This window comes from Myotis daubentonii, chromosome 8, assembly GCF_963259705.1.
Source record: "Myotis daubentonii chromosome 8, mMyoDau2.1, whole genome shotgun sequence".
In the NCBI taxonomy this organism is placed as follows: domain Eukaryota; kingdom Metazoa; phylum Chordata; class Mammalia; order Chiroptera; family Vespertilionidae; genus Myotis; species Myotis daubentonii.
The window spans coordinates 50038333-50053439 of NC_081847.1; the positions used below are offsets into that span (position 1 = coordinate 50038333).

General features: G+C 40.7%; 1 protein-coding gene across 2 annotated transcripts in view; it reads left to right on the forward strand.

Moving 5' to 3' along the window:
* The window catches only part of DOK6 (docking protein 6), a 247369-nt gene that overhangs the window by 190391 nt on the left and 41871 nt on the right, over positions 1-15107 (forward strand). Inside the window, exon 7 of one of the 2 annotated variants that reach the window (XM_059706350.1) lies at positions 3271-3388. In XM_059706350.1, coding sequence (XP_059562333.1) covers positions 3271-3388 — 118 coding nt within the window. Of the gene's footprint in view, positions 1-3270; positions 3724-15107 lie in introns of those variants that run through there. The other variant, XM_059706349.1, reaches the window with a different exon arrangement.

Consider the following 15107-nt stretch of genomic DNA (forward strand, 5'->3'; position numbering starts at 1 on the left):
AGAATATATTCCTGCCCAGTCCCTCTTGTCTCAGACATACCAAGGAACATGTGGACACATTCCATCCAAGATAGGGCATTTCTTACTTCATCATACAGAAGAAACTGTGACTATGATCTCTCTGAGCCTCATTTTCCTTGTCTGTGGAGCTCAGGTGGCATATTTGTTGACAATTTATGTGAGTATTAAATGCAATGATGGATGACACCAGTTTGCACATTGCTGGGCACAGAGAATGACTCACCAATGCTAATTTATAAATACTGAGTTTTCCCTCTCCCAATTGTACCGATTTGGGTCTCAAGTGGTAATAGGATTTTCCATTTTCGAAGCAATAATTATGGAGATACAGAGAAAACGGAGAATTAATTTGTTAACATTTTTATACAGATGAATTTTATGTGGGTAAACACAAATTAGCATTAATGTTTATCACAGGGGGAGGCAGAATCTCAAAACAGCACAGGGAAATTGCAAAGGCAATAAGATCTAGTGGATAATGTTTTTGGTGAAAGCAGAAAGAGGTGCTGGTAGGCAGTCCCTTCACAAAAATCACAGCAGTCTTCAGGCCCTGCCTGCTGTTTCTGGACAGTAGAGATCCTCTCAAGTACAAGGCTCTATTGTCACATATTATACTATGTTGGGGAGGAAGCTCATTTTTCCCAATAGCATCAAAGTCTAAAGAGCAATGGGCTCAAGTCAAAAGAACTGTTTTCTACTAGAGGCTCTGCAGTTAAGGTTTTACCTTGAGCAAGTTCCTGAATTTTTCTGGATTTTGATGTTCCATTGAAAAGTTGGGAACTGCTAGATTCTCCAAGAAGGACTGTAACCTGGAATTACATGGCCAGAGCACAAGGTTAGCTTGTGCTTCCTCCAACCATGGCAGCCTCAGGGTAGTCAAACTCACACAATGACTCAGAACAAGAGGAGGGAAGAAACTGCTTTGACCCTCTTAAAGGACATGCCCACAGCAGACAGGATGTCATGGTGACAACATGTTATTGATCAAAGCAATCGCCAGATAGCCCAGATTTGGGAGCTTGGTACCTAGACACCCCGTTCCTGAATTCAGGCTTTTCAAGAATCTGCAGCCATCTTTATTCTTCCATAAAAATAATGCAATATTTAATGCTATTTATGATGCAATTTCATTTGAAATACATCACACAGAATCTCTTCATTGTCCAAAAAAACAGACGTTCAGAAGAGAAACATGATTCTATTTGTGATTGTTCCAGGGGATATATGGCCTTAGAAAAGTTGATTCCTATCTCAAAGCCTCAGCCTCCTCTCATTTTAAAAAGGTATTCTTCATCCCTTTCCCATCTCCCAGGAATTTTATGAGGATTAGACTAGATAATGCAAATGATATCTGGACCAAATGCCAGGTAAAATGACCAAAAGAAGATAAAAACACAGGATATTTGAATTCAGCTGAAAATAAGGAAAACACATTTTCTATACACATGTTGTAAATGCCTCTTAAGGAATTCTACTAAACCAAGTGCAGACGAAACAAAGAAGAGATTAATGGACGATGCACATCACCATTTCTTGAGAAAGAATCCCAGAGCTTCTAGAAAAGTAGAGGCAAATATTGACCCATGTATTTGGAAGAGTGGGGCTAACAGATGGAGGTGACAATTTCATAAAATGAGCCTTGCCTCCATCCCTTATCATAGTGGTATGATGGCTTTTATGTGTTTGATTGTTGTATCTTAACATGCATAGCTCCACCCACAAGTTTGTCCAACCGAGAGATGTAGGGTAAAAGTAGACATGTGCATGGAAATAACATCCCAAAGGCACTGAAAAGCACTGCCCTGTTGTAACCCAGAAATTTGGCTTCTCCCTCTCACTCCCTACCTACCAAACATGGGATATGGGTGCCATTAGTACACCTATTTTCATAATAAGGAGGAAAACTTTGAAATACAGAAAATTCTGAAAATATAAAAATTGATTGCAATGTTGATATTTGGAGCCATCTTTTTTAAAAAAAAAAAAAAAGTATCTTCAACAGGGCCAGACTTTTAAATACACTGAATGGGGCACTTTTGTCGCAAGACATAGCAGCCTGGAAATGTTCCACTGCTAAAAAAAAAAAATAAAAAGGGTATGTTCACATCCTTGGCCTTCAGAGTCTATTAAAATGGAAGTACCTTGTAGTTTTACATGGCATTAAAGGTCCTGTTATATTCTCTCAGGTACTTTCCTTATAGCATCTTCTAGGAAGGGTATAACTAACACCTGATGGAAAGTATGGAAGTACTGGGGGCGAGGAGACCTCAGTAGGAAAGTGCACACACAGCCAGCAAACAGGCCTCTAAGGCTGCGCTCGACAGAACTGATCATTACAGCTTCCAGTTTTGCCAAGAGCCAGTTATTTAGTAAGAGGAAATTGGAGATTTTATTAATTAGAGGATTGCCCGTTGTCTGTGAAAAATGTGTACTGAGACCAAATAAAATCGTTTCTGGGTGTGTGTTTTAAAACCTGGTGTGAGTCCATAAAAATAAAGTTTCTTCTTGAAAATGCAATGTGAAATATTGTACTCTTTGAACTATTCATATGCCTGAGCCCCTGATGTGATGTGTGGACCTCTCCTGCTCACCTGAATTGTATGTTTCAAATAAGAAAATGTGCTACTGTTTTATCACAGAGCTTCTCAGGAAAAACAATTATTAAATACACGAAAGCATATCGCAGGACCAAGGGGAAAGATCTATTCGAGGAAAGAGCCATCGAGTAAGGATGGGAGGAGGTGTCAGGAAAGATTGTCAGACAGGGAAATGGGTAAAACAGAAATGGGATCCTGTGCTGACAGCATCTTGGGTATCTGTTTCAAAAGGGACTTCCATCTCTATTTTTTTAGCTACTTCAAACTTCAGTTAACTGTAGAATGCTGATGGTAATGCAAGCAATTCTTTGTCATAGAAATGCAGTACATTCTCCCTGATGAATACAGTTGGTTTTTTCTGTGACCAGCATTCCTAATTGGGGATATGTCCTTTGGAAACAACTTGGAATCAGTGGTACCATCCTTTTGTTCCCTTCTTAATGAATGACTGGGATTAAATTGCTTACAGGTGTTTATTTCATATTGGTCCAGTCATGATTTCACCTTTTAACAAACGTTATCCTTCAACAGCAGATGGTGCAGGAGCCAAGAGCAGATTCTATTCTCTGTCGCCCACATTTCACTCTCGACTTTGAAAAATGCAGATTTCAATTTAATCTTTTAAATAAAGCCTATTTTCTTTTTCTTTCAGCTTCAGACAAGCTTGACTGAACCAATGACGTTATCCAAATCAATATCTCTTCCTCGTAGCGCGTACTGGCATCACATCACCCGTCAGAACAGCGTTGGTGAGATCTACAGTTTGCAAGGCAAGTAAAGTAACCAGCAGCACCGCCACAGCTTCCCCAAGTGGACCGGGAGTCATGCAAATCCTTGGTATTTGCATTGCTGGCTTTTCCTCCATTTCCATTTATCAGCCCTCACTGGCCACAGAGGGAGCTCTGAGATTGACAGTGGCTCTGTCATTTCAGACTCATGATAAAAGTTATTTCAAAAATCACCCAGGGCTGAGTGCCCAAGATGGCATAGTAGCTCCACTCAAACCTTACCCAACACATTATCAGGAACTAAATGTAGATCATAGCAGGGTCTGTTTTATGCTGTCTTTTACAAAGGATTTTTCTCTTAGCATCTATTTTTCCATAACAGGATTGCTTATAAGTTTGGAGGCTGACTTGAGGCTCTATAATAAAATGCTACAGAAACCCACTCACAGCAATGTTAAGGTTTAGCCAAAGCCCTGACATAGAAACTATTTGAGGAGTTGGGAGGCAGAAAGAGACAAGTGTAAATGCTTTGCTTGTGTGATTTTCCTACAGCTAAATGGTTAAATAGCATGGGGATGGCTTGATGGATTAATCAAATTAATAAATAGCAGGTATTTCATCAACAGCAGAAACCTAGGCTTTGTTGGTTCATTTCCTCTTCCTTCCCTTTGTCCTTAAATGAATAATCTTAGCCTTTAGAAAAGCACTCAGCTGCAGGCAGTTGACTCACCGCTGACCAACAGTTGGAGGAAGCAGGGGCTAAGAAAACAGTTGAAAACACTCATCCATCAGACAAGCATTTGTTGAGCACAACAGACATAAACATAATAGAGACCCAGTAAATATCTGGTGAATGAATGGCCATTATGACTTTTGAAGTAGTTAATGCCTAAGGGTAATGCAATTAGGGTATTTTTTTCCTTTTATACTTTAGCTTTTGTTCATATTAACAACACTAAGTATTTTGACCAAAAGAAATCTGTTACAAACAAACAAATAGTATATTTTTAAAGCAATATTTTCTTGCCGTAGTTTCAAACCTAGACTAATAGAATTTGATCAATGGGAATTAATGGTTAAAGATATATTCTAGGGAGTGAAGTCAGCATCATGGTGGAGTGATAAGACCCCTTTGTAGCCCCCTTTAAAGTTACAAGTGGGACATCTATCACCCAACAAGTTTCCTCTGCTCAGCACAGACTGACCTGAGAGATCCACGCATCAGTTCAGCAGGTGGACATATTGGAACTTGGAGGGTGGGCGGGATGGAGGGAAGCACAGGGAAGGGATGGTGTTCTCAGACACAGGTTGGTGCCTGCCTCAACCCCAGGTGGTGGAGGAGTTAGGGTGCTCACCCCCCCCCCCCCACGCTTTTGGCTCAGCAGAAAGTAAAAGAGGCTGAAGTAGCGTGGGTGCACGCCTACCCGCCACCATTGTGGTGGTGTCCCGAGAGTTGGACACAGTGGGTACCCACCACCCTGTCACCCAGTCATCAGTTTTCTGTATGATCACCCCCGCTCCATGACCCAGGAGGCAAAAGTAAAGGTCAGAGAAAACAAAACCTTGCACTGTATCCCTATCTACTGGCAAGCAAGAATTTGGTCTGTAATTCCAGCAATAAAAGACTGATGTTTTCATGGATGGTAAGGGAAACCTCTCTGAAGGGAGAGCTTGGATTTAGACTGACATACAATTGCAGAAATAATTTTATATGCATCCAAAAGAGCCACCAGAATGCATTGCAATTTCTTAAAACATTGCCAGAAACTCATTGGAAGACAATGTTGATTTACACAATAAAATACAGTCTATAACTAATTAGAAAACCCTATGATTTATCTCATTAATATTAATTTCAAGCAAAGTTGAGGGCTTAAACTATCAGTTATGATGAGCAATTTACTTATATGGTCTCAATATCACATTTTGGGTTATTTGTAGTTTTTACATAATAAGAATGCATTGATTACGGTAACTACTATAAATCAGATAAATATAGAATATATTCCATGTAAATTAAATTTCACTGTAAGTTTATTTTTATATTGTATACTTCTTAGAGCAATACATTTTACTATTTTATATACCCCTCATTTTATGGTTATATTATCGAGAGAGAAATATTCATATAGGTAGATAGATAGGTAATATACAGATAGATATAGATCTAAACATGTTAGTGATTTTTGAGAGTGGTGATTTATTTTTATTCTCTTTTGTTCTATTGAGGCAGTCAAGTTAAGCAGAAGACAAGAGCTTTTGACCATAATTTGGGGTTTTTTTGTTTTGTTTTTTTTTATGGGGGTGTAACCTATTCTGACTACATCCTGGTGGAATCAGGACAGAATAAAACTACTGAAACAAAAAAAAAGAAATAACAATAAGAACATTGAACCTCAGCACCCCTTCTCTGCACACCTACATTTTCACCAAGTTATACTTAATGGTGTGGTTATTTTGTGTCTCATTTCCTCGGTTGTGCTCCTTGAAGTGACTTCACCTTTCCTTTGTAAAGAGGAGAGCATAGTAGGGCAGCTATCATCATTGACCTTCCAAAGTTGAAGGAAATTTTTGGCAAAGGCAGGTGTCATATCAAGTAAACCACGGGTAGCATTGGGGAACAAAAATATATCTTTCAAAGTTTTTCATCATATGTTTTCTATTCTAACAGTGAAGAGGGGATCAACATGAGTAAGTTCGGCGGGCTTTCACTCAGAAGATGAAGGGGGAAACATTTTTGTAGTTAAGGTTTAACAGATTGGGATTCATTATTAAACCCCACATGAACTAGAACTAGAAAATTCATGGCGTGTCAACAAATCCATTGTGTTAAGACTCACCTATCACTCTGATTGCCTGCCACCCTCAAAACTGCATTTTGCTCAGTTTTACTATCTCTATTTCTGTCATTGTTTTGTAACTACAGAAGCAAGATGCACTCTAAAGACTGGTATAGCAATAGGGCATTTACTTTAATGCTGAGAAAAGAAGGTCTCCACGCTACTCCCAGAAGGGTGCTGGGAAAGTATAGGTTGTTACGGTTTCCCTAGTGTACTCTAGCTCTCTGCAGTCAAAAGACAGAGACAAAGAATAATTAGCTTTAACAAGTAAATGTCTGCTAAGTACCAGGGAGCTATTGTTTCAAATCGCTTCCTCTAAATGGCTGGTGATGGGTTTGTTGCCTCTTCCTGCAAAAGGGGTAAAATAAGGACGTTTCCTTTTTTTCGATTTTGCCAGATACTAAGGATCGATTTGTATTTGAAGGTAATTTTCTATATTTATTTCTCCAACTTCTTCTGAATTTTTGAAAAATATTTATGTCATAACACATTCTGAAGATGTTATCTCTAGACTGAAGGGACCTATTAAAAGGGAAGGAAACCAGATTTCAGACTCTTAACCCAAAGTGAATGCTTAAAACATAGCATTTAGTTTTACTATTGTTAGAACTGGGAGAGGCTGGGTTGCTGTCTTTCTCCACCTGCAGCTGCTTCTCTGGAATCAGTTCTTCCACCAGCTCCCATGATGAAAGGGGGCCAAGAGTGTGAGCTGAAAATGGTCCCCAGGAGCCCTTGGACCATGTCCTCTCTATACTAAACCTTCCCTGGTACATGTAATAGATAATTTTTACACAAAATTATATGGATTTTATAGTGACTCATTTTTTATTTTATTTTTAAATTTAATTTATTGGGGTAAAATCTATAATAATAAAAGCATAATATGCTAATTAGACTGAACGTCCTTCTGGACAACCTTCCGGACGAAGCCTGAGCTGCAAGGGAAGCCTGGGTCCTGGGTCCCGGGTGCCAGAGGAAAGCTGGTGCTGGCAGTCAGGGGAAGGAAGGCCTACTCTTGCACGAATTTCGTGCATCGGGCCTCTAGTTGGTTATTAAAAGTATATAGCTTTCAAGTGTACAATTCTGTACTCCATCATCTGTATATTGCATTGTGTGTCCACGTCCCAAAAGTCAGATATCCTTCTGACACCATATTTCACTTAGCATGATATTCTCAAAATCCACCCAAGGTGGATCAAAGAACCAAATATAAGACCAGAAACAATAAATTACATGGAAGAAAATGTAGGTACTAAACTTATGGACCTTGGTCTTAGAGAAGATTTTTATGAATTTGACCTCAAAGGCAAAAATAAATGAATGGGATTATATCAAACTTTGATGACTCATTTGTGAGCAGCCTGAACAACTTCACTCTTTGAGTCAAGGATGACTGAGGTGCCCTTTACAAAGATGGAGTTCCGCTTTCATTAACACTGATTGATATTCAAATGCCAGCTCGGAATTGTCCCCCTCCCTCTGCCTCCTATCGTCAGTAATTAAGCTACAGACCCCGGTGTCAGCACAGCGGCAGACCTGATTACACAGAAGGTATTTTATGTTCACAGAAAGGGCATCTGTGGCTCTAAATTCTCAGAGAGCCAGGAAGCGAACAGGCAATTAGAATTAGAGATAACCTTCAGAAACGGTAGAGTTCCAACATGGATTAAGGAGGTAAATCAAGGGATTTACTTCTCTTTGCTCATCTCTGGCTTCCGTTCATTTTTACTGCCCAGTTTCAAGATGGTAGGTAAACAGCTTCCATTGAGATCTTCTGTTTAAATGTTTATTATATGATGTTTTCCAAATTGCAAAGTTAGTAAAAGCAAGTAAAAAGAAGAAGAATTGCTCCAGTAGTAAAAAGGAAATTGTATATGTCCAAACTACCATCTTCCCTGTATTCGATCTATTCATTGTCAGGACAAATCAGCTGTGACCTTGGGCAGCAACCAAGTACATTACATTCTCAATAAGGCCCAGGCCTGTGGGTGGCAGTTTGGCAACAACCCTTAAAAACATGCACCATTTTCTAGAATGAACACTTCCTCTCTGTTAAGCATTTTCTGAACATTTATTGCATATCCTTACCTTAGGAAGGATAAGTCAAAGGCAGAAAATGCCTCCCTGGATATCTGTTTTTAAAGATAGATTAATCCATTGCTCCCCAAATGACACCATAAAAATGTCACACCCTGCAGTCATAATCAACATCCTCTTCAGTGCCCCCAGATGTTTCTGTATAACTTTATTATATGGATGTATTTATTTACAAACCTGCTGCTTCCAGTAGCTTGTGAGGAAGCAACTTGGAATGTTCCCATCCCCCACCCCCTACCCCCGGCTCAGCCCCATTATTGGGAGGAGGACTATCCCTGGAGGTTAAAATCTTGAACCTTGGAGTTAAACCAACCTGAGCTTGCATATTAACTTTACCATTGCCGATTTGTATAACTTTGGGCAATTTACTTACCTTGCTAAGCCTCACTTTTTTCATCTCTAAAATGAGGGTGCTTCTGTTGCAGTGGTTCTCAACAGTTCCTCATGTTGTGACCCAACCACAAAATTATTTTCATTGCTACTTCATAACTGTAATGTTGCTACTGTTATGAATTGTAATGTAAATATTTGATATGCAGGATGGCCTTAGGCGACCCCTGTGAAAGGGTCATTCAACCACCAAAGGGGTCGAGACCCACAGGTTGAGAACCGCTGATAGGCAACAGGAACCGCAGCAAGTGTCTGACCCATTGGGATCAGACAAAAGCTGGGTTCTGGCTTGCTGGGGTCCAACCCCAGCAGGTCCAGGGGTCCCCAAAGGTGTGGACGGAGTCGGCGAAGAAGGAATGACATGGAGACAGCGTTCAGTTGATCAGCAGCCTAGCCAGGATCTCTAGCCAGGATCTCCAGCCAAGTTCTGTGTCCATGTTCTCTTGCTAGGTTCTCCAGCCAGGTTCTGTCCAGGTTCTCCAGCCAGGTTCAGTCACCAGGTTCTAGTCAGGTTCTCTTGCCAATTTCTGTAGTCAGGTTCAGTCCAGGATCTTTTGCCATGTTCTCTCGCTAGGTTCTGTGTCTAGGTTCTGTCTCCAGTTTCTGTCCAGGATCTTTTGCCATGTTCTCTCCAGCGAAGTTCTTCTGTCTCTAGATTCTGTGTCTAGGTTCTGTGTCTAGGTTCTGTCTCCAGTTTCTGTCCAGGATCTTTTGCCATGTTCTCTCCAGCGAAGTTCTTCTGTCTCTAGGTTCTGTGTAGGTTCTGGGTCTAGGTTCTGTGTTCTAAGTTCTGTGTCTAGGTTCTGTGTGTAGGTTCTGTCTTCTAAGTTCTGTTGTCTTGTTACATCTGTATTTATACCAGTTGATTCCAATCCTATCAATCTCTATTCCAAAGGTTAGGGCGTTTCCTATCTCCATTCCAGGGAGTAAAGATTATGTAGCTTAAGCATGATTGTTCATAGTTAAAGTGATTAATTACCTGCCTGGCACTTATTTAAGGGGTTTTATTCCCTCCCTAACTTCAGGTGAAAATCCCTACCTGGGGAAACAACCTTTCTCGGAGAAGTGACCTTGGTTAAAACACATAGTGCCAAGAAGGTGAGCAAACATATTAAGAACAGTATGCCATATATGCCAGGTCCCTTGAAACAGCAAGGATGGACCGGCTCCCGGCACTGGCTAGGAAATAATTCAGAGCAAGACCCAAAACTCCAAGAGAACATTTATTGGGTAAATTACAGAGGGAGTACACACTGGATCCTCCATCCTAAGGATTTTAATGGCAGAGATTTTAGGGGAGATCTCAGGGAAAGATCTTAATAGAATATTCAACAGTTTTCAGGTGTGTCCTTTCAGGATTGTGGTCTCCACTGATTGATTGGCTGGCACCAGGTCAGGGGTCATTATTCCATGCAGCTGATCCTGGTGTTAGCAGTGGCTAGGCCTGGAGCTGAAATACAACTGAGGCCTAGATGTTATCTCTAGGGAGGAAAGGTCAGGGATCCAAACTGAATGACCAAGAATATGCTAGGGGAGTGCCGGGGTCCAACCCCAGCGGGTCCAGGGGTCCCTAAAGGTGTGGACGGAGTCGGCAAAGAAGGAATGACACGGAGACAACGTTCAGTTGATCAGCAGCCTAGCCAGGATCTCCAGCCAGGATCTCCAGCCAAGTTCTGGTCTGGATCTCCAGAGAGGTTCTGCTTTGGATCTCCAGGGAAGTTCTGTGGCCATGTTCCCTCGCTAGGCTCTCCAGCCAGGCTCCATCCAGGCTCTCCAGCCAGGCTCAGTCACCAGGTTCTAATCAGGTTCTCTTGCCATGTTCTATAGTCAGGTTCAGTCCAGGATCTTTTGCCATGTTCTCTCCAGCGAAGTTCTTCTGTCTGTAGGTTCTGTGTAGGTTCTGTCTTCTTGGCTCTCTTCTTAAGTTCTGTCTCTCTCTGTCTTGTTACATCTGTATTTATACCAGTTGATTCAATCCTATCAATCTCCATTACAAAGGTTAGGGCGTTTCTTATCTCCATTCCAGGGAGTAAAGACCATGCAGCTTAAGCATGATTGTTTGTAGTTAAAGTGATTAATTACCCGCCTGGCACTTAGTTAAGGGGTTTTATTCCCTCCCTAACTTCAGGGGAAAATCCCTACCTGGGGAAACAACCTTTCTCGGAGAGGTGACCTTGGTTAAAACACAGCGCCAAGAAGGTGAGCAAACATATTAAGAACAGTATGCCATATATGCCAGGTCCCTTGAAGCAGCAAGCATGGACCGGCTCCCGGCAGGGGAGGAAAAGTCACCCTGGAGGTGAGGTCCCACCTTACAATTGTCTGTTGCTGGGCACCTGGGGCTTTCCATCCTGGTGACCTTCTGTATCTGGCCCATCGTTCTTACTCTGCTCATGTCAGTCTAACTGCCTACAGCACTTCAATGAGGTCACCCACATAAGGTAAAAATCTATAATAATAAAAGCATAATATGCTAATTAGACTGGAAGTAGCCAGGGCTTCGAAGGAAGCCTGGGTCCCGGGTGCCAGAGGGAAGTCTGTGCCGGCAGCAGGGGGAAGGAAGGCCTACTCTTGCGCGAATTTTGTGCATCAGGCCTCTAGTAGTCAATAATTATTAACCACTGTCACCAGACGGAAGTCAATTAAATTTCTACTCATCAGCTTTCTTCTCTGATACAGGGAAGTATTACACCTACTGCAATCTATACTCGTATTTACTATTCTAGTGTTTATTTAATTAACTCTTGTAGAGTTTCTACTACGTATGAGGAATTTGTTTTGTTCCAAGAACTTGATACAAATCTAGCCTTAAGAAATGGTCTCTAGCTTCTAAAGTTCCAGAAAACCTAAAGGTAATTCTCAAAAAAAAAAAAAAAAAAAATATGTCAGGCAAAACATCAGACTTAAATATTCAGTTATTTTTTTCCTCCCACCTGTGAATGTAAACAAGACATTATCTCCTAAACATATGAATTTCCCCAAGCCTTGTACCACTCAGCCAGATAACCCTGTTGAGAGAGGGAAACTAGGCCATTTTTTATGCAGGGGAGTTGGAAAACTCTTGGAAGGACTTTGTCAACTCAGCACAGAGAAGGTGTGGCCAGCTGGGAAGGGACCTTGAAAGGTTGGCTCCGGGCGTGTCTGGCCCCTCTTGCCCAGTCCCGCCTGGCCACCTTCTATTTCTTTTCAATGTTCATGAATCCGTGCACTGGACCACTAGTGCATACATAAACACACACACACACAAAGAACCATTTAGCTCATTGCTATCTTACCATCTATTGTTTCCCTCAAAAATGTACCTATTAGGCTACATTTCACAAATTATAAACCACATAAAAGAACCTTCAGGGAGGGAAAAAACTGTTCAATTATATTTTCTCCCTGACTTCTGTTTCCTGTTCTGCTGTTTTTAACCTCATCTCTCCCCGCCCCCCGCCCCCTCCCTCTCTCTCTCTCTCTCTCACCATTCAACTCATATACCCTATCTCTGGCTAACTGGTTATAGGCTTAAAAATTGTATTTTATACATTTCCCTCTTTATTTCCCTTCATCTGCCAAATGGAGATTCAATAATGACCGGAAAATAAAAAAGATAAGAAATGTTAGGAAATAAGCAACATTAAAATTCCACCTGCCAGAGAATATACTGCAGAGTGAGTTTAGCCAGGATGTGACCTTCAGTGGGGTTCTGGCACTTAGACCATTGCTCTAAAAATGACAGATGCTAATTGCAAGCTCACTGCTTCAAACTTCAAACATCCAGTGTTTAAAAACTCAGGAGCCTGGTAATATATGTTTGTTTGAGAGAAATCTGGTAAGAATTGATGCAGTGTGCCTATGTTTTAATGCCTGTATTTAACACAGGAAAAATGGTCCAGTGTGGGCATGGTCTAAGAAATGTTTGGTTGCTATGGCTACATCATACAGGTTTGGAAAGGCACTTATAACCTTTGTTTAATTTTTGTTTTGTTCTCATAATACAAGAAAGAAATTGACTGCCAAACTTAAGTGATGTTGTGTCCTTTATATATATGTTCAAGATAAAGACATGTGACATTAGAACAACAGTTTCTTACTGGCAGCACAACTCTAGGACAGACTTAGTACTTATCAGAAAATGCCGTTTCACCACATGAATTTAGGAGGTTGCATCTCTGGTGTACCTTGAGGATGAGCAGTCTGAGGCTGTAGAATATCCATTTTAGCATTCTGTATGTACTCAACAAGTGGAGTGGGCTTAGGAACACCCACGTGGTCTTCATTTTCTAGTCCAATAAGGAAGTTATGGGACTGCCCTGGGGTGACAGTGTTTAATGCAAAATGGGAAACACAGTCATACTCTCTACCCTCCTGCCCAGGTTCATTCTCCTAAGTCACAATCAAGATTTGCAAGAATGGCCCTGGCCGGTGTGGATCAGTGGTTAGAGTATTGATCTGTGCACCGAAGGGTCTTGGGTTTGATTCCCATTCCATGGCATGTACCTTGATTGCAGGTTTGCTCCCAAACACCCCTGGCCAGGCACATGCAGGAGGCAGCCAATTGATGTGTTTCTCTCACATCAGTGTTTCTTTCTCTCTCTTTCTCTCTCTCTCTCTCTCTCTCTCTCTCTCTCTCTCTCTCTCTCTCTCTCTCTCTCCCTTCCACTCTCTCTGAAAAGCAATGGAAAAAAATATGCTCCTCTGATGAAGATTAAAAATAACAATAAATGAATGAATAAATAAATAAAAATATTTGAAAGAATGATTCCTCTGAAAAAAAGCAAGCAGCAGCTCTTCTGAAATGTGCTTTAAATGAGACGATCCAGATGGAAGCCATCTACGCAATTTGTGGGAAACCCCTAGCATTCAAAGGCGAGTTCTCTATGGCTTGGACACTGCCTTTCAAAATGTCATAGAGCAGTTTTGCTCCTTTTCTGGAACAATTTAAAGCACATTGTATATGTCAATTAGTTGGCTTAACTCTTGAGAGTGGCTATTACTTTTCATTATGACTTTTCAAGCTTTTTAACCAAGTTTTATGGCAAGTTGCAATGTGTCTCCCTCTGTTCCATTTCTTTAGAAGTGTCTTATTTGGGAGATTTCAAAATCACTTTCTGTGGCAGATCCTTTTTATTTCATGCACTTTCCTCCCTCCTAAATATTTTCTCTTTTTTCTTTACGTGTTAATGCAAACATGCAGGGCTGCCTGCCTGTTTTTTCGTCCCCTGGGCTTCCATTACAAAGTGGAAATGCCTTCTAATCCAGCTGTATTACTCTTAAGGAACAATTTTGCTTCTTCCATTGAAAAGTGATTTTTTTAAACTTAAGGTAGTAGTATTTCTGAAAACCTGTCAAAATTCCAAGGAAGGAGTACTTGAAATTTAACTGAAATTAATAAAATAAAATGGAAATTTAATTGCAAAACAAATACACCCACATTGAAGAAATTCGAGATATGGAGAGAGAATATGTAGACAAAAATCACTACTAATTTAACCATATACTATTGACCTTTTTTTTTTACTTTAAATATGTCTTTTATTTTTTAAATATATTTTTTATTGATTAAGATATTACATATGTGTCCTTATCCCCACGTTGCCCCCTAACCCCCCCCCCCCACTCATGCCCTCACCCTCCCGTTGTCAGTTGTCCGTGTCCATTGGTTAGGCCTATATGCTTGCATATAAGTCCTTTGGTTGATCTTTCCCCCTTACCCCCACCCTCCCCTACCTTCCCTCCAAGGCCTGACAGTCCAATCAATGCCTCTCCGTCTCTGGATCAGTCCTTGTTCATCAGTTTATGTTGTTCATTATATTCCACAAATGAGTGAGATCATGTGGTATTTATCCGCTCTCCAGTTCCATCCATGCTGTGGCAAATGGTAAGAGTTCCTTTTTCTTCTTCCTCTTCTTAAAGAATACCTTTCAGCATTTCATATAATGCTGGTTTGGTGGTGATGAACTCCTTTAGCTTTTTCTTATCTGTGAAGCTCTTTATCTGACCTTTTATTCTGAATGATAGCTTTGCTGGATAAACTAATCTTTGTTGTAGGTTCTTGCTATTCATCACTTTGAATATTTCTTGCCACTCTCTTCTGGCCTGCATGGTTTCTGTTGAGAAATCAGCTGACAATCGTATGGGTATTCCCTTGTAGGTAACTGACTGTCTTTCTCTTGCTGCTTTTAAGATTCTCTCTTTGTCTTTTGCTCTTGGCATTTTAATTATGATGTGTCTTGGTGTGGTCCTCGTTGGATTCCTTTAGTTTGGGGTTCTCTGCGCTTCCTGGACTTGTAAGTCTATTTCTTTCACCAGGTACGGGAAGTTTTCTGCCATTATTTCTTCAAATAGGTTTTCAATATCTGGTACCCCTATAATTCTGATGTTGGTACGCTTGAAGTTGTCCCAGAGGCTCCTTACACTATCTTCATATTTTTGGATTCTTTTTTCTT